Genomic DNA, 20,288 nt, shown 5'->3' on the forward strand with positions numbered 1-20,288 from the left:
CAGCAAAAAGTGGGGGCATACCATGCAAGAAAGAGGGCACTTTCTCACAATTATATAATTTGAGTCAACTCGCGTTAATCCAGATATATCTGGATGAACCAGTTCTGAACAGTCCAGTTTTGCAATGGCTTGAGAATGTATTTTAAATATGAGATGTCTTTCCAGCTGCTTTCTATTGTGCAAAAAACTTTGCAAGTCATCAGCCAATGTGGTAAATCCAATGCCTTGCTTAACAGTTGAAGCTAGGATAGACCTGAAGGTGACCTGCAAGGCGCACAAAGCTGTCCACGATTCTGGTCCTAAATACTTGCCAAATAAAATCGAGCTTTCAGAAGGGACTTGAGAAGTGCAAGATACCTCACACTAGAATCAACCAGATTCAAAGAAAGGAAAACACATGGCCACACTTTCGCAGGATTGGCTCCAAACATTTGAAGCACCCTACCACCCTCAACAAGATCAATTACATCTCTCAGTATCTTCAAGAAAGAAGTAAAAGCCTTACTACTAGAAAAACATGTTTTAAGAGAACTCTTATCAAAACTGTAACTCACTCTATTGTATATTATATCCTGTTGTTCTGGAACCTGCTCTCCGAATACTATTTACAATTTATCATACGTGAAAGGTGTTTTACTGTACAGCAGCTATCGTCAGCTCACTCTTTGTACAGATCTCTGATACCATGATGGTCAAGTTCACGCTTTATAAAATACTATAAATAAATCAAATAAATTGTTTTCTTTTTAAATGCAAGGGCAAAAGTGGGAAGCCCTGTGTGGTTTAACAAGTACTGATTGTTGTAGGAGAGCTTATTTTGAATGATGCTGACCTAGCTAGAAAGAAATGGCCTCATCCATTTGATGGAGTTAACAGATAGTCATGTGACTACACTGCAGTGTATGGGTGACGTCTAATGATCCATGGCGTTAACGTGTTGCTGGAAAGATCTGATAGAGACATCTAGCCGTAGATTCCTTAACTTAAAATATCCCCAGGCGTCAGACTGGATCCGGATTTTTTTGCAGCAGCAGCACCTCTGCGCGCCGGGGGACGGGGCCACACGACCCCGCCCTGACGTCCATGTACGTGATGTCAGCGAGGTCATATAAGTCCCTCCCGGCGCGCTGACGCCAGTTTCCTTCTTTTCCGCATGCAACGCGGATCCGGAGTAAGCGGTTCCTCTGGCCTGTTTTCAGGGCCCTTTTGACGCTTCTCGCAGTGTGCAATGCCTTCGGGTTTTAAAACGTGTACCTCCTGTTCGCGGCAAATGTCTGTGACGGACTCACATCTTATCTGTATGTGGTGTTTGGGCGAACACCACGACTCGACGGATAGCGACGATGCTAACACCTCAAGCTGAAATCCTGGCAGGAGCGCCGGATGAAGCTCCTTTCGGTTCGCCTGTCCCAGTCAGTCGTCTCGTCCTTCGGCCTACTCATCGCCGACAGGCCCCTCTGGTTTCCAGTTGTGATGTTGGTCGCCCTCTGGGGCCCGGAGACGTCGTTCGGCCCTTATGGTTAAGTCGTGGCACATGTCGCCGGGGTACTAGACCTCACTTCCGCCTGTTGTCGGGGGCACTAGTTCCCGGAGCCCTTCGGACGTGCGCCCCCAGGAGTCGCCCCTCCCCTATCCACCCTATCCGGGCGCGAGGGCAACTTGGACCCAAATGGAGGCCTATGCCGCGGCTCTGCAGGCCTCCCTTGGGTCCTCTCCTGTCCCTGGGGCGTCCTCGGGACCTCCGCTATTTACTGGGTCCCCAGCGGACTCGCTGGTGGGTTCGCCCCCGGCGCCAAATAAACTTTTGCCTTCCAGGGATGAAGGAGATATGGTGTCGTCCGGGTGCGGCCCGGCTGGGACCCCCTCTACGACCCATAGCACCCCTGCCGCGCCGCATGGTCCCGTGGGCCTCCATGTGGCATCGCAGGTGGTTGCTGTTGCTCAAAGCCTTGCTTCGAGCACACCTCGGCCTTCCGGGTAAGCGGCCGCATGTCCGGAGCCGGGGTCGGCACCGTTCCGGCACCGTAAACTCACCTCCCTGGCTCTGATTCTTATTTCGGAGTTGAAATCTGTTGTAGTTGAGGCTGAGTCGGCGCCGGTGCGGCGCCGGAGGCTTGCCTTCCCGGCTCTGGCGCCAACCCCTTCTTCAGAAGCGCGGCTTGTCAAGGTGGATGTGGAAGTGGCTCTGGACGGGGCAGACTGCACCGGATGCAGCAGAGTCTGCACCGAACAAGGCACGATCAGTTCCGACCGAAGTCGTTTTGGCGCAGCATCGACGCCGGGTTGCTGACTCTTCTCCGTAAGCTTCTGGAGAGAGTTTGGCGTCATCTTCACTTCTCGCGACGCCGGATATATCCTTGCCTGTGCCCCCCTTAGAATTTGTGGACCCAGCAGAATCCCTGCCTCCTCCGGACCCTCTGGAGCCGCGAGGCTCCCCGCCTCCTCAGGAGCCCCATCAGGACCCCCATTCGTCAATGGGGCTCCTTTCCTTTGGGCATTGGTCGCACACTCAGTGTCTTGGACGACTTAGTTTACAGCCCTCACCTACAGATGAGTTGCTGTCCCCTCCTCGGAGGGCTACCAAGTCCGGTGCGGCGTTACTCAGAGTAGTCTTCTTGGCCCCTCGTGTTCTAAACATGCAGCCCCCTTCGGTCCCCTTGCCTGTGGACCCTCTGCTATCAATCAATCAATCACTTATAAAGCGCGCTACATACCCATGAGGGTCTCAAGGCGCTGGGGGGGGAAGGGAGGCTGCTAATGATCGAAAAACCAGGTATGGAGAAGTCTGTCGTAGGCCAGTAGGGAGAGTGTTCCAGGTCTTGGCGGCGAGGTAGGAGAAGGATCTGCCGGCGGTGGTTTTCCAGATGTGTGGAACTGTGGAGAGGGCGAGGTTGGCGGAGCGGAGGCTGCGGGTGGGGTGTAGAAGCTAAGTCTGCCGTTGAGGTATGCTGGTCAGGCGCTGTGTAGGGCTTTGTGTGCGTGGATGAGGAGTTTGAAGTTGATCCTCTTGTTGACGGGAGCCAATGCAGGCCTCTAAGGAGGGGTGTGATGTGGCTGCATCTGGGGGCGTCTAGGATCAGTCGTGCCGAGGTGTTCTGGATGCGTTGTAGCCGTCTCAGGAGCTTGGTGGTTGTTCCTGCGTAGAGGGTGTTCCCGTAGTCCAGTCTGCTGGTGACGAGGGCCTGGGTGAAGGTTTTTCTCGTGTTGGAGGGGATCCATTTGAAGATTCTGCTGAGCATTCGGAGGGTGTTGAAGCAGGAAGCGGAGACGGCGTTGACCTGCTTGGTCATGGAGAGGGAGGAGTCGAGGATGACCCGCAAGTTGCGTGCGTGGTCGGTGGGTTCTGGGGCTGTTCCTAGCGATGTTGGACACCAGGAGTCGTCCCAGGCTGAGGGGGTGGGACCGAGGATGAGGACCTCCTTCTTGTCTGAATTCAGCTTCAGCCTGCTGTCCTTCATCCATCCGGTGACGGCCTTCATTCCTCTGTAGAGGTTGGCTTTGGCGGTGTGGGGGTCTTCGGTGAGGGAGATGATCAGCTGGGTGTCATCGGTGTAGGAGATGATGTTGAGGCTATGCTGTTGGGCGACGTGGGCGAGTGGTACCATGTAGATAATGAATAGCGTCGGGCTGAGGGATGATTCCTGTGGAACGCCGCAGATGATCTTGGTGGTCTTGGAGCGGAAGGGTGGGAGGCGGACGCTCTGGGTTCTGCTGGAGAGGAAGGATGTGGTCCAAGCCAGGGCCTTCTCTTGGTTTCCGGCGTCATGAATGCATGCTGTTAGGGTTTGAGAAAAGGAGAGTGTGTACTCCAAAAGAAATCAACAAGTACTTGTTTGGATTAATATCCGTTCTTTGAAGTCGTCATACAAGACCAGAGCTACTTTGGATTGCAGTGAAACATCTTTTTATTGTTTGATAATAAAACATGGACAGCCGACACGTGTTTCGCCCCCTATTGGCGAGTTGCGCCGGGGCTTCCTCAAGGCTATTTCCACATATACAGCGTATATTATTTCATTTCTGGTAACAATTTGACAAATTCCAAAAACCAGAGTTTAAATACTCAGGGAGCAGAGTTCTTTTTTGAGCTGACAGGTGTAGTATAATCCCTGCTCATAGCTCTAGGGCTGGAAGTTGATATATGGGTTGAATCCCGGGATTCAACCCATATATCAAAGTTGTTTCACTGCAATCCAAAGTAGCTCTGGTCTTGTATGACGACTTCAAAGAACGGATATTAATCCAAACAAGTACTTGATGATTTCTTTTGGAGTACACACTCTCCTTTTCTCAAACCTGTCTTCTTTTATGAAGCTCAAGAGGTCCAGAGCTTCGAGTGTGTCTCCAACCATCTATAAAAGGAGCTTATCTAAGCGTTGTTCAAACTTGGGAATCTATGGACCTTTCTGACTTGCTGATCACTTAAATGCATGCTGTTAGGGTGCGGTGGCAGACTGTGTCAAAGGCTGCTGATAGGTCCAGAAGGATGAGGGCGGCTGTTTCTCCTTTGGCCATAAGGATCCTGATGTCGTCAGTGGCGGCGATGAGGGCGGTCTCGGTGCTGTGGTTGCTGCGGAAGCCGGACTGGGATGGGTCCAGGATGTTGTTGTCTTCGAGGTAGCGGGTCAGCTGTCTGTTGACTATCTTCTCCATGACTTTTGCCGGAAACGGGAGCAGGGAGATGGGCCAGAAGTTCTTGAGGTCCTTGGGGTCCGCCTTGGGTTTCTTCAGTAGGGCGTTGATCTCGTCGTGCTTCCAGCTCTCCGGGAAGGTTGCTGTCTCGAAGGAAATGTTGATTGTTTTCCGGAGATTGGGTGCGATGGCTGTGCTGGCTTTGTTGAACACGTGGTGAGGGCATGGGTCAGATGGGGATCCGGAGTGGATGGAGTTCATGGTCTTGATGGTGTCTTCGTTGCTGACGTTGGACAAGGCGGTCAGGCGACTGGTGCGGGTGGTGGTCGCCGGGGTGGTGGTCTTAGCGGTGGATGTAGGGGTGGCAGTGTTGAAGCTGTCGTGGATGTCGGTGATCTTGCGGTGAAAGAAGGTGGCCAGTGAGTCGCACAGGTCTTGTGATGGTGGAATGTCGTTGGTGTTGGAGCTGGGGTTGGAGAGTTCTTTCACGATGTTGAAGAGCTCTTTGCTGTTTTGTGCGTTGCTGTCTAGGCGGTTCTTGAAGGAGGTCCTCATGGTGGTCCTGATGAGTTGGTGGTGTCTGCGGGTGGCGTTCAGGTGCGCTTGGAAGTCCGGAGGTCTTCGGTGAACCATGCGGCTTTCTTGTTGGTGTGATTGGTGGCGGAGGTCTTGAGTGGGGCGAGGGTGTCAGTGCAGTTGTTGATCCACTTTTTGAGGTTGCTGGCGGCGTTGTCGGGGTCTGTGGGGTTGGTGGATGGTTCCAGGGCGAGGGTGGTGGTCAGTTGGTCCTCGGTGATCTTGCCCCAGCAGCGGCGTGGCATCTGTTGGGTGCGGTGGTGCGTGGTGGGTTTCCTGAAGGTGAAATGGGCGCATCTGTGGTCTGTCCAGTGGGGTGCGGTGGTGTGGTTGAAGGAGACGTGGGGACTTGCGGCGCAGATGGGGTCCAGTGTGTGTCCAGCAGCGTGGGTGGGTGTTGTCACGAGCTGTTTGGGTCCGAGGTTGGCAGTCAGGGTGGTGGAGTTGGCGTCGTTGTTGTTCTCAAGATGAAAGTTCAGGTCCCCGAGGAGGATGTAGTCCGTGGAGGCGTGGGTGCTGATGAGGTCGGCGATGGTGTTGCTGAACTGTGGTCGGGGTCCGGGTGGTCTGTAGACCAGTGTTCCTCTGAGGTGGTGTTGGGGTCGGTGTGTGTATCTGGAAGTGCATGTGCTCGGCGGTGGTGAGGGTGTCGTCGGTGTTGATCGAGAATCGGAGGGTGTTCTTGTAGACAATGGCGATTCCACCTCCCTCTCTGTTGGTGCGGTCTCTGCTGGAGATCTTGTAGCCTTCAGGGATGACTATGGCGATGCCTGGAGCTGAGGTGGTGTTCAGCCAGGTCTCCGTCAGGAAGGCGACGTCCGGGGTGGTTCAGTCTAGGAGGTCCCAGAGTTCGATGGCGTGCTTTCGGGCGGAGCGGGTGTTGAGGAGGATGCATCGGAGGTGGTTGGGTTCTCTAGTTGATGGTTTGGCGGGCCGGATGCTGGTGAAGCTGCAGTTCCGGCAGGTGAAGGACCCTTGGGTGCGATTCGGGGTGGCTCAGTAGCAGGAGTGATCTCGTCCGGGGTTGAGTGCGAGGAGGGTGCTGGAATCGTAGTGCAGTCTGCTGTTGTGGCAGCTTCGGGGTCCAGGGGTTCTGGCGCTGGGCGTGGTCCAGGCACGGACAGGCGCAGACGGGCGTGCCTTTGGCGCGCCTTCGGGCACGCAGCGACCGCCATAAGAAGGGGAGGTGGGAGGGAGGAGCAGCTGGGAGGGGGGAGAACCATTGGGGGCGGGGGCAGGGACGCAGCGGCGGGAAGAGGGAACGAGCACTACAGGAAGGAAACAAAAAAGCCTTAGTTAAGGCAAGGCAGCAACCGCAATAAAAACAGAGGCAGTACGGTCACAATGCAAGAGGTCACAGAAAAAAAACTGGGGCACAAATACATCGGTCACAATACAGTAATGGGGGCACAGAATTCGAGCAGCAGCTACATACCTAAGGCCCACTGGCAACCAGGAATGAGGCGCAGGTGGTAGCCTACGGGTGGAGGCGGGCCTCGAACACCCACAGACAGTCGGGAGCGGGGGCACAGGGGCACGTGCGCAGTCAGGTTGAGCTGCGCGGCGTGGGGAGCGGCCTGCCTGAAGACAGGGCCAAGGGTCGCTCTCACCGCCGCGCAGTGGACGCCATAAGAAGGGGAGGTGGGTGGGAGGAGCAGCTGGGAGGGGGGCGAGCGAATGGGGCGGGGGGGCCGCAGGGACGCAGCGGCGGGAAGAGGGAATGAGCACAACAGGAAGGAAACAAACAAGCCTAAGTTAAGGCAAGGCAGCAACAGCAATAAAAAAGGGCAGTACGGTCACAATGCAAGAGGTCACAGAAAAAAAAATGGGGCACAAATACAGCGGTCACAATACAATAATGGGGGTACAGAATGCGAGCAGCAGATACATAGCTAAGGCCCACTGGTCACCAGGGATGAGGCACAGGTGGTAGCCTGCGGGTGGAGGCGGGCCTCGAACACCCACAGACACGGAGTCAGCAGCGGGGGGCACAGGGGCACGGGCGCAGTCAGGTGGAGCTGCGCGGCGTGGGGAGCGACCTGCCTGTAGACGGGGTCAAGGGTCGCTCCACTAGATGTCCTCCACCACGGGGAGAGGAATGTGGAACTGCTTCTGCCCTTTAAGCTTCTCTTTATGACGGCCTTTTGGGCACCTGGGTTCGGCCAGCTTCCAGTGATCCGGTGGCTCGTTCGGTCTTGCACCGCCACAGTCTGCTTCACATGACCCAGTTTGTTTATTTGTTCACCCAGACGTGCAGGGGTTTGTTCTGCAAACTGCCTTCCCTTCCTTGCCTCTGCTAATACTTCCTCCATCCTAGGAGTCCAGATGGCTAGAGTTGTGGGGTCGTAACATTTTCGCCTCCACTAGCGCTGCCCTTCGTTTACTGAATACAGTGTGCGTCTTGCCTCGGGCTACCTCTGCCCTGTGGTACTCTGCAGAGTCTCGTCTTTTGGCCACCTCTGAAGGCTCATGTTGACCTCCTTCATCTTCTCCAGGATGGCTGTGACCTTGCTGAATTTACGATCCGCTCTGGCTTGGATACTGCCGATTCCTTAGGCCGAGCTATGGCTGGTTCGGTTGCCTTGCTGCTCCATGCTTGGTTGCGGGATAGCGTCTTCCTGGAGAATATCTGGGAGCGACTTGTTGATCTACCCATTGATGGTGTTCTATTGTTTGATTCCCATACAGAATCGGCTGTTCAGCGCATCCTTGCCGGCTTTCGCCCTCCCCCTTAAGCCTTAATGTTCGAGGCATGTGGGCTGCTGAATTCATATCTGTGCATAGATTGCCGCCTAGTGTTGGGTCCGGATGATTGCACATTGTTGTCCTGGAAGAGTCTTCGACGTATCACGAGATAGGTGGCTCCTCCCCCGGACTACAGTGCGCATGGGCATCCTCTCCATCCTCAGATTGTTTTTCGCCATTGTGGCAGGGATGGAGTATGATACAGTAAGTGATGTCCATGCTATAGAATAATTCTGAGTGCTACAGCTGCGACAGGCCCCGGGGAGGAGGGAGGGCGATATGAATGTTAGCAGCCCTACATGCCAAGAACAGATGCATACTGGTAAGTAGCATATTCCGTTCGAGGCATGTGGGCTGCTGAATTCATATCTGTGCATAGAATGTATAGCAGTGTCCCTCTTAGCGGTGGTTGCCCGTGCCAGCTGCAGCAGTCTGGAAAAGAGTCTTGAGTACAGCCTGTCCTACAGCTGCTTGCTGTTTGAAGTGTACATCTACGCAGTAGTGTTTGGTAAATGTATGTATAGTAGTCCATGTGGCTGCTCTACATATGTCTTCTAGAGGAATGTTTCCTAGGAAAGCCATGGATGTCCCTAGTTTGCGTGTTGAATGCGCTCTTGGGTTGATTTTTCCTCCTTGTCGGAGGATGTGGTCTAGAATTCTGAGATTCTTTCCTATGTTTATACATCTGTTGGTACTCTGGTGCCTCTGCTGCCACTCCCTTCTGATGTGCCCCTTTCATTAGGTATCATCCTATACTGTATCGACTGTGCCTGTGGGACAGCTTGACTGATGTAAGTCGTCCTAGGGTCTGCACCCTGCATATCTGTATTTCGTGAGTTTGTTCTCACCTTCTCAAGCTGCCTGGTTGGGCAGTCCTATGCCTATTTTAGCTACGCCACCTTGTCTCTGTGGCTGCCTGCTCTGTGCATGTTTCGGTAGTGGCCCGCATCAGCTTGCTTCAGACTATTACTGTTCGCCCCTGTCCCCCCTTTGGTGACTGGGTGTGCACTTGGCGTGTTTCTTGTTCCCGCCTGTACTTCTAAGACATTGCTCAGTTTCTACCTCTGGCCCTTTGGTCCCTGGGTGTAGCCTCTCCGGCCTTCCTTCCATGTGTTAGCCTGGAAGGCTCTGGTTGCATCTCTTCATGTTTTCTTCAACCGTTGGTTGGTATCCACATAGTGTGCCATTAAGCTGAGAGTGGTCCTTCCTCCTCCTTCGTTGGGGACTCTCTCTTTTGTTCTGGTACATAGCTGGTGCTGTTTCTACATCTCATACTTATACGTGTAGCACCATTCTGGCATTTTTGGGACGCCTTGCCTTCTGTTATCCTTTGGTCTTCCGAGCTAATTGGGTTACTGTTTGGCAGTTCTGCCACAGCCTTACCCATTGTCTGTCACTCTGTTGCCGGCTCAGTGCTTGGGAACTTTCTGTTGTTCTGTCGCAGACCCACCTCCCCCTGGAGTATGGCTGTGGTATCTATTCTAAGTTAAGGGGATTGATAGCGTACTGACCCTGTTTTGAGTGGACCTCCTTTGGACCTTGTGCTGGGCTGTTCGTCCTCTGCAGCAGCGCCTCTACTCTGCTTCTCGCCGGACCCGCTTCGCGGGTCCCGCATCGCCGAGGGAGTCAGCGGGGGACTTGTTCCTTGTGTGGCGGCTGGGGAGTCTTGGGGCTTTCCACAGGGCTGCGAGCAGAACTGCAGGGACTCCATATCCCAGGAGTCCCTGACTGGCCAATTGGTAACACCTGGCCCACTCTCCCTGCTTGCCCCGCCCCCTGCGCACCACAATCTTTCATTATCAGCACTCACCACCGCTGCGCGGGAGCGTCCCGGGAGAAGCCCGGGCAAAGGGCGGGCTGTCTGTGGCCGTCAGGGGCTGCAGGAGGCTGGGCTGGGCCCCCCCTCTAACTTTTTGGCCCGGATTTTATCACCCAGCTTGGAGTACATGACAGTAAGCTGTGCTCCGCTCGTCATTTATATTCTGTTTAGCTAACAACTTTGTTACTGGGTCCACCCCATACCTGTATAAGACAGGTTCATATTAGAATATTGTCTATACTTTTATTGTATTGAGGACCCAGGATGTCTACAGGTGTTCCGAACTCCTTACCGTCCATTGTAGGTGTGTCCATACTTGGGCCGTTAGATAAATACTTTGCCAGGGCCACTACAGAAATAGACAAGGAGATTACATTGGCAGAGAAATGGGCGTAGCGCCGTTTCTCCATTGAACTTTTAAAAGATAAGCCAATAACCACGCCACAGAAGGTTGCACCGATTACACAATTACATAACAACATGCCTGTTGATGTAGACGCAGAGCTGTTTAGCACAGAAAATATCCCGCTAATATTTCAAGACAGGTCACCATTGTCACATGCCACGGAAAACACAAATGATCTTATTATTAATGAGCCGCCTGTCACATCAAACTCCTTAATAGATCTAAACTCCCCCTTACTCTTAGACGCAGTCTCTCAGTCAAACAGAAACGCATCTTCTCCTGTTTCTAATTCTCCAGTAGAGGCTGTTGCATCGTTTGGAGACACAACCGCCTATAGCAGTTAGTGTTACCATAGATAAAATACAAACTAAGAAGTACACAGGAGTACATCGTTCTCCACCAAAAAAAAGGAGAAAGGGTGGGGTCAGAAAAGGGGATAAAACCTCATGTATATCACCATCCCCTATGGATCCTATAAATAAGTCACCTAAGGAAATAGGGAAGGATGTATCAATAGGGCCTCCAACAGTAATAACTTCTTTTTCTGAAGCCTTGCCAACTAAAGGGCTAATGGAGGCTATTGAATGCCTTCTAAAATCTCTCATACTCCCACTCACAGAGAGAGTTAAAAGGCTGGGGGAAAAAATGGATTGTATTTTGGCAGCCTCCAATCCAATTGAAAATCCTAAACCAACCAATCCAAGTGAAGCCTGCTCTAAAATTAAACATTCAATACAGAAACCATCCAGGCAACAAACGGACACGTCCGTACCTAAAAATACGCTTGCTGACACAAATTCTATCAAATCGGCGGCCACGCAAGACACTTTTAAAGAGAAGGTTAAACCAGGTGACCCGAAAGTCCTTTCTAACAGAAATGACCCTCCAAGGAAGACAAGTCAAACGACTAGGCTAAAATCTAATTTTAGAAATATAGTAGACTTACCTCCAGAATCATCCAACTATGTCATTATTTTAACAGGAGTTCCGGTCGTGCCAGTAGGAAACATAGAACCTAATACTAGTCTTAAAAATAAAGTTATCCACTGGCTGCGAAACAACAGACCTCTCCCATTACATCTAAATGGAGACATAGTATCGGTGAGACGGTGTAATTGGGTGGGCCTACGCCCTAAAGACATTGAAGGGGATGTGGTGTTAGTAAATTTTAGGGATCATAGGGTGGTCACGTACATCAGTGATTGGTTCCCAGGGAGAAGCGAGGGTGGTGTATCATCCCGTAACTTGAGCTATTTTTACCCTGAGGCTCTGATGATGAAAACCCTCCAACCTTGCGCAGCTTTGATGCCCCTCATTTTCCATATCCTATCCCACACACTACCGCCCCCAGACAGTACAACAACAATTATATTCCCTTACTTCCACCTCAACGCCCAAATAGGCACTCTATTCCGTTTGGCAATAACTACCACCCCATAAATCCAAATGAGTACTGGAACATCCCACTACACAACTTATTCGAACCCCTCTCTGGCTTAGACGTAAACAAATGACTTATTCCACCTACTTCTTATGAGGGATTCACCCGAGAGTACATGATTAATTGTAATACTTTAGTAGAACCTGATAATCTTGTACCAGGGATGGCCCTTCCTGAAAATTTGGATGGTGCATTGACAAGGGAAGAAATTCTAAGTGGGGGCAACATTAGTAATAATTCTGACTACGAGAGAGCAGAATCTAGCAGGCCCATTATTGATCCTGGATCCCCTGAAGAGCCCAATGTAATCACTGTGAGGAAGGTAAATGCGGGGGGGGCGCTGAATCTCCTAAAGAAAGTGCGGCGTACCATAATTTAGGTTTAAATGGAGGCATGGAGATAAATGGTCCGTTATATTTTGGAGCATAGCTGGCCTTAAGGCCAAATTAGATAACCCAAACTGGCAAAAATTAATTCATAACTGTGATGTTATATGTTTGCAAGAGACATGGGCTAAGAAAGAATACCATATGAGTGGTTTTAAAACTATATTCATCCCAGCCATAGGATCTGTACATGGCCGAGCAAAGGGGGGATTATGCATGTACATTTCAAATTGTTTTCTATGTAAAAAAATTGAGTTGTATTTCCATAACTGTTTTTACCATATTGTTGGGCTACATATTAATACCACTGTTTGTATACTGTTAGTAAATTTCTATAATAACATCCCTGTATTAGATATACCAGTGGTGCTTAAAACCCTGAACTCTAAACTTTATAGCATAAATAACAGCGCTCATAAGCAGTTCATTGTTATATGGGACGGTGATTTTAATTGTGCCCTTTGTGACAGAGCAGGAACAGGAAATTGTGGGTTAATGGTGGATAGGGATACCGCTTCGTCACACTTTGAGCACTCAGTAACGGGGACTGCTTTAAATGAGATCATGTTTAATAATGATTTAGGGTTCTCGAACGAACTATGTAGCACTGAGGCCTCCTTCTTTCCTTCTTTTAATGGTAGAGGTTTATTCTCTACAATTGACTTTATCCTAATTTCCTCGTGTTATAGGGATAGCATTGCAAGTTATAATGTCTTAAAATCTCCCCTAAGTGACCATTTCCACATCAGGGTAGAATTATCCGACTCACAACTGATAGTCCATAAAAGAGCAGAGGTTTCTTCTGAAAACTTAGAAATTGCCAGGCAGAACGGATATGCTCTAAAATGGACTAAGGTGGTCCCCGAGGAGTTCCTTAGCAATCTAATTAATGCGTGCAACACAAGTTTTTCTGTTTGTTTGGATTTGGCTTCTGATGAGGCAGACATTATAAGTAATTTCAAAGAAATAACTGCTTGTATAAAGAGGGGTCTGTGGGTAAATGCTAAGGAAAACATGACTCAAAGGAAAACAAGAGGCTGGTTTAAATCAGCATGCAGTAAGGCCCTCAAGCAATTAAAATTGGCTTTGCATAGGCATGACAGAAATCGGACCCTGATGAGGGCCCTACGCAAAGAATATAATACTGCACTTAAAGTTCAAAGAGACCTGATAAGGAGGGAAGCATGGACAGCTATAATGGAGGCCTCTGAACTAAAGGATATGACGGCCTTTTGGAAAGCAGTGAATGCCCCATTTTTTAAAGATAGTACAAAGGCTCGAATTGAGATTGCTGTTACAGAGGACGAATGGGTCAATCATTTTGAAACACTTTATAGCTCAGTATCAATCACCACTGACACACTGAGAGAACCCACGTTTAAGGGGAAGGGCACTGAGGGGTTGCAACTCAACTTTTCCCTGGATGAGGTAATTAAGGGTATTAACTCTAGCCTAGGGGGAAAGGCACCTGGCCCCGATGGCGTCCCAGTGGACAGTTTTAAAAAAAAATGTACCCCTCTGGGCACCATTGCTTACTAGAACTTTTAATGCTGCTTGTACAATAGGACTGATTGGTACTTGGTATAAGTCGATCATTATCCCTATTTTCAAAAAGGGAGATAGAGCAAGCTGTGTGTGCTATCGGCTCATATCCTTGCTTGACTCCACCATCAAAATTATTGGCAGAGTCCTCTTAGATAGACTGCACTCATGGGCAGACGAACACAACATTATTAGCGACCTCCAATATGAACAAGTACTTAATTTATCAATATTAATAGAGAGATATACTATGGCTAAGGGAGGAAGACTGTTTTTAACATTTTTAGATTTGACATCTGCCTTTGATTATGTAAATCATGGCAAACTATGGATAATTTTAACCCGGTTGGGAGTGGAGGAAAATATCATCAAATTTCTGAGAGAATTGTATAACGGGGCTAATGCAATGGTTAGATACGGTAAAAACGGGGAGTGCACAAGAGAGTTCAGCGTAGCGAGGGGCGTGAGGCAAGGGTGCGTCCTTGCACCGTTTTTATTTTCTATTTATATAAACAACTTGGAGGAAACTCTATTACAGGATTGCACTGATATGCCAATTGTTTCAGCCAGTCGTATACCTGCTCTTATTTATGCAGGTGACACTGTTCTCATGGCAAGAACCCCCATAGCCATGCAGACTCTGATTACCTCCTTTAGCTCCTTTATGACGAAATTAGAATTACAAGTAAACTGTACCAAAACTTTCTCTATGAACTGTGGAGGCAACGCGAAACAAAAGAAAAAAACCATGTTCATAGAATCGACCCCTTTAGACCATACCCCAACATTCCCATATCTGGGGATCTTGTTTGATTGCACTGGTAAGTGGAGCAGTGCGATCAAAGCTAGAGATTTGCTATTTTCTAAATCTATAATGGCCCTTAAGTCGTTCAGCAAAAAGATGGGAAAAAAGCCAGTTAAAGAGCTTTTATATATATATATAAAGCTAGTTGTGTTACGGTGGCAATATATGGGGAAGGAATCTGGGGTGATTCTAATGTCAGTAGCTTACAACTAACTGAAAATGGATTCTTACGATATCTTCTAGCTGTCCCAGAGAGTACGTCCAGTTATAATTGCCACATTGAATTGGGTATTACTTATCTGGAAGACTTAATTAAGGTGCAACCGATTCTTTTATGGCATCGGGTATGGACTACTGAAAAATGCCATCTAAATCGCCTCATTCTGGTGGATGCCCTGAAATTAGATGGCGTGAACAGGATAAAATGGCTATGTTACATTAAGGCATTCTGTGAAAATATTAACCATCCGGAATTTTATGTAGACCCTATGTCGTTGTCTAATATCACTAGGAAAGCACTGAAACAGCTAAGTTTAAATTTCCTAGAGAATCGAAGAGAGCAAACAGAACTGCTGAAAAAGACAGTAATCGCCCATCAATTGATAATAAAACCAAGGGTTATTCAGCCTTACCTAAACCTCCAAATGAAAGATCAAGAAAGGTTTTTGTTGACCCGATTTAGATTTGGGATACTGTTCAGACTGTTGAGCTTTCCTGTTATAAACGACTGGACAAAGGAAATTTGTAAATCTCCGTGCGATAACGTCTCCACTCAATCGGATATCCATATTTTATTTTTTTGTAGATTTTATGTAATATCTAGGAAAAGATGGATTATGCCTATCTTAAAATATATGAACATGAGACAGTGCCGCCCAGCTTTTTTAGCTATACAATCTTTGGATGATATTTTCTCAGTGGCATCTGTTTCGGCATTTCTTAAAAGCATTTTTTACCTAAGTAAGACACTGATTATATGAAATCCACTATTTTAAATTCTGGCCCATGTTAAATACTGTGTTTACTGATTTTATAATATTAATTATGACAATGTAATACTTGATGTGATTTGATGTACTTTTATGGTTATTTATGAAATATAATCGAATAAAGTCTTTTTGAATTTGACTTTGAAGTTAAGGAATCTGCTGCTAGATGTCTCTATCAGCTGTATGAGTTACTTACCTTCGGTAACGATGTATCTGGTAGAGACGTTATCTAGCCGCAGATTCTTTTCCGCCCACCCCCCCGTTCTGCGAGTACCTTGCCAAGTGGATTTCTCCACTTGCCTCTTTCAGTTGCCATTGGTTTTACTCTCACGGGTGCTCCCAATGTTGCACCCCTGTGAGAATTGCCATATGCGGCTAACTCCCTCCAAGAGGCTTCTTTCCTGTAAGAAGGTGCCTTTTTATTCACCTTCATCAGGAGATTCATCTTTTTCTTCTCCTGCTGCCTTCCCTCCCTCCCGCCTTCTCTATCGACTCAGGGCTCTTGTCTCCTCTAAAGTAGTCTTCTTTGGGGATCTGTTGAGCTCTGTTTCAGACCTCAATTACTATAGGGGAAGTGTCAGTCTTTTCATACCTTCCTGCAGTGGACTGTTCTTTCTGTGCTACGTTCTTGCTGAACGGCACTGTTCTACATGGTATTAACAGTCTATTTCTGTCTGAGATATTCTTCCCTTGTTGCACTTGGGGAAGGGTCTTCGCTTCGCGGGGATCTTTCTCACAGCTTTTTCACTTCTATGTAGACAATGTATAATTCTGTCTTTTACGATCGTGTCTTGCACCATTCTCCTTGTTTATTTCACAGATTTTTCATCCTTTGCACGCTATTCCCATACCTTCACAGTTTTTGTTGGTGGCTCTGTGTTGTGCCGTGGAAAAGTTTCTCCAAAGATAACTGACGTCAGTGCGCCGGGGGGCCTTACTTGACCTCGCTGACCTCACACGTTGACGATGTCAGGGCACAGTCATGTGGCGCCGTCCCCCGGCGCGCAGAAGTGCGGCAAAAAAAAATTCCGGATCCAGACTGATGCCTGGGGATATTCTAAGTTAAGGAATCTGCGGCTAGGCAATGTGTCTACCAGATACATTGTTACCTAAGGTAAGTAACTCGTACTTTAGCATCCCCAGAAGAGTTGCTTCATCCTTCTGTGCCTGAACACCTGTTGCTCTCAAGTCCTTCAGGACTTCCATAGATGACCTCCCTAGCCTCTCATCCATTGCCTGTAACCTACGGTTACTCGAGTACAATTCAGGTTTTTCTGTTCTCACCTCTTCCTGCTACAAAGGGGCCATTGGAGATGATGCCTTAAAACAGATCTGATTCATGCAGTGGGAGTGTTAATCAAAGAAGTGATCTAGGCTGACAAAGGTATTCTGGAAATGTGGCTCGCTCCAGAGAAGTGCTCACCATATTCCACCTTAGGCCCAGTAGCTTTGCTTGGGCCAGGTTCATTGTGGTTAACATGGCATCATTCACTTGCACAGTTACAGGTTGTTAGTTTGTGTGTGCCTTCATTATGCATTTTTACTGAATCTTTTCAGAAGAGTGTAGCGTTGTATTTGGGTTTTACTGTTTTAGCTTTTGCCACATTTTTGTAATTGCTGTCCTTCTCGGGCAATGCCCCCAAAATCTGGAACTCCCGATCAGCAGATCTCAGAACGAACCCCTACTTCATGATCTTTAAGAGAAAACTAAAGGATCGCCTCCTTGATCCGCACCTTAACCGTTTGGCCAGTATATTCTAGCACACCTTAGCTGCCTACAATCCAGTAACGCTCAACTCTGTTATTTACTTTTACCCATGGCTGTCTGTCTGTCTGTTTGTTTTATTGCCTGTGTAAATGTTGTGAAGCGCTCCGATACCCACAGGTCTTGCCAGCGCTATATAAAACTCTCTAAATAAATAAAAAATATATATGTTTTTTCCTATTTAAAAAGGTAATAATTGTACTGCAAGTCTCCAATATGCCTCATCAAGCTGATACAACCCCTTCGTTTTTGGAAGCTATCCATCATCTTATATTGACCAAGATTTCACTTTAAGTTTTTACATCTGTTTTATTCCTCTGAGGCATGACATCCACGTTACGGGTTTGCTGCTCTTGTGAATGGTGTGTCGAATCTTAGGAGACTGAATGTCCTTCATCCCCTGGTTTAGGTTCTTTTGTTGGTCATTCCTTTAGGTTCGACATTAGGGCCTTGCCTGTCCTTCTAGTTGTCTAACTTCTGTGCCTGGGTTCATTTTGTAGGTGATGGGAGGCCTCGACGGTGACATGTTCAACTACTACAAGATGCTGATGCTGCAGGGACTCATTGCTGCTCGGAAGCACATGGACAAAGTGGTGCAGATCGTGGAGATAATGCAGCAAGGTACGGAAGCCCCAAGAGTGAGGGCACAGAACTGCGTACCTCTTAACCATGTCGCTGAATGTTGCATCTGACTGGGTGTTTGGAATGTGTAAAGTGGCGGCATGTTCCTTATGACTGATGCATAAAACGCAATAGACCCAGTCCCTCCAGTGAACATGTAGATGACACTCAAACGCACATTCAGACCGACCGTAAAAAGGCAGCCTGACACAGTCTGTTCATTTCTAGCTGACTAGTAAATGCCCAAGTCAATCGCCTTCTTCCCTCTGTAAAGCTCAGTTTTTTTTAAATCTGTTTCTGGTGCCTCTCTCAAAACGAGGCTGTTGTGTAGTTACTTTAAAAAAAGCATAACTAACTTCCCACTCAATATATTGGTCCTCTCGTCTCATTTGCAAGACAGATTGTAAGCAAGAGTTGTCAGTCACAGCACTGTTTGTTTCATACAGCACTCCTTAATGCCAGAAGCTTTGGTCATTTCTGTCACCACTTCTTAGCTGTGAGGGTTAAGCAGCAGATAACAACCCACCTACCCAGGTTGAAATGAAATGTGCTAGATGTGAGTTTAAAGAGCTGAAGCACCGTATCTCTACTGGGCCACCCTAAACCTCCTAAATCGTAACCGCTCCAAAACCCACCCCCCTTGAGAGTCTCTGATGTTTGCCCTCCTGCTTGTGAGCACCGCAGACTTATCCACCCCCCCCCCCCACACACACACACACACACACACCCCCTCTCACTGTGATCTGCACTACATGCCCTTGGAAGACTTTGTTGTTGTATGTTAATTTGATTTTAATTCACTATTCCTTGGTAGTGAATGATCTGTTCACATGCAAAAGTTTTCTGGATACTTCCTTTTTCACGTAGCAGAAGTAATCGCTGCACAAGGCGGCGTTGTTTAAACTGAGAATTATTTACTCTGAGCATAAGACTTTCACACCCTGTCCCCATCATTGAACATACCCCTTAACTTTTGATGATGGCAGGCTCTGAGTTCAAGGTTTCTAATACAGTACAGTCACAGCTTAATGTACTACATCCTAGAAGATGCTGACCCCCAAATGCCTTATGTCTAATTCCTTGGAGTACAAAAGGTGGCAGGCATTAGTCCAGTCAAGTTAGTCAAAGACTAGGCCCTTGCATGCAGGATTTTTAAAGATCCCGGCCTCATTAGGAGAACTCTAGACACACTGCTTCGTAGGACTGTCGACCTTTAATCCTACTCTGTCGCTACCACCTTTCTTACTCAGGCCCCAAGGATGCTCCCTCATTGCTCTGGATTTGCACACAGTTTGACTCCTCTCAGTCCCTCTACCCTTTCTGCTAAATTCTTTTGACACGAACTGAACATGCCTATGACACCGAGCCTACAAATTGCTCATTGCCACTTCAACTGCCTTGATCTTCATAGGAATACAACCTTCAATTTTAGGCATCTGCTTCTTCAGACCGGACCTAGTGCAGTTTTAATGTTCCTCTAATGTCTTTATTATGCCTAGCTAAGTGTTGGCGAGCAGAGGTCTCTTGTTAACAAAGGTTTTTTTCCCTCCAGCTTTACAACAGAAACAAAAAAAAAATAATGTAACTGAGCGAATGTCAGTCTGTTCCACAGGTTGCCGCAGGTGTTCAAGAGCAGCCCAGCAGAGCCAGACCTTTACCTTAGCTCAGATCATCTGTGAGTGTCAGAGGCTAGCATAGACTAGGACTGAGACAGATAAGTTTCTATTTTCCCATCCCTAATGTGAAGCACTTTGTTGCAAAAGTTATGTGAATCTTGAGGGGTCTTTGCTTTGTAATCTAATCCAATCAGTTCATTAGGAAGAACTATTTCTCTCTCTTCTGACTGTAATTAGTAGGGAGGTGGTGCCTCAACCCGTATGGCGATTAAATATTTATTCGGTCAAAAAAAAGAAACCATATTAAATCTGATTCTGTTCATGGTCCACTATTGTTGGACTAAATCACTGACCTTACGATAAGCTTAAGAAGACTTGGTAATGAAAATGTCTTTATCCCTTTCAAAATCAATGTTGTGGTTCTTGACTGAGAATTTTCCATTGTCCTCAAGAGGCACCACCTCCTGTCAGTTATGGACTCTTAAAGTGTAGTAATGTAGTTGTGTTTGGTCTGCTTCCCAGTTCTGTACTCTCCAATGGAAGATTTGCCCCAAACTTAATTGGTGGTTTCCACATATTACCTGCTGCACATAAAGTCTATACAGTGCAACCTCCTCTACTGTTGGGGCATATCTTTCTGATAAAAAGATTAAAAAACAAACTATTTCTGTCAAATGATCATAACATTTATAGCATCTGGCTGCACATAACACGTGTACATTAATACCTTACTTTACACATCAAAGTATACTTTCTCCACCTAGCAAAATTCTCTTTTTAAGAAGTAGCAGCAGCTGAAACCAGTGGCGGCTGGCATTGTCCCGCATCTCTGCTCCTGCCCTCCTTGAGGAACAGGAAGCACAGCCATGCCCCACTGATCAATCATAATGCTGCAATGCAGCGTTGTCATTGGTTTTGAGCCTTCTGGTTCGACGCTCAACCAGG

The 20,288-nt window shown here is 47.9% G+C and overlaps 1 protein-coding gene across 2 annotated transcripts in view; it reads left to right on the plus strand.

Annotated features, from left to right (window-relative positions):
• PI4KB (phosphatidylinositol 4-kinase beta) overlaps positions 1-20,288 on the plus strand; it is a 256,070-nt gene that overhangs the window by 217,349 nt on the left and 18,433 nt on the right. For both annotated transcript variants that reach the window (XM_086947346.1, XM_086947347.1), the window contains one exon: positions 17,607-17,727. In XM_086947346.1, coding sequence (XP_086803472.1) covers positions 17,607-17,727 — 121 coding nt within the window. The remainder of the gene's footprint in view (positions 1-17,606; positions 17,728-20,288) is intronic.

Source organism: Lissotriton vulgaris, chromosome 12 (genome assembly GCF_964263255.1).
Source record: "Lissotriton vulgaris chromosome 12, aLisVul1.2, whole genome shotgun sequence".
NCBI classification, from domain to species: Eukaryota; Metazoa; Chordata; class Amphibia; order Caudata; family Salamandridae; genus Lissotriton; species Lissotriton vulgaris.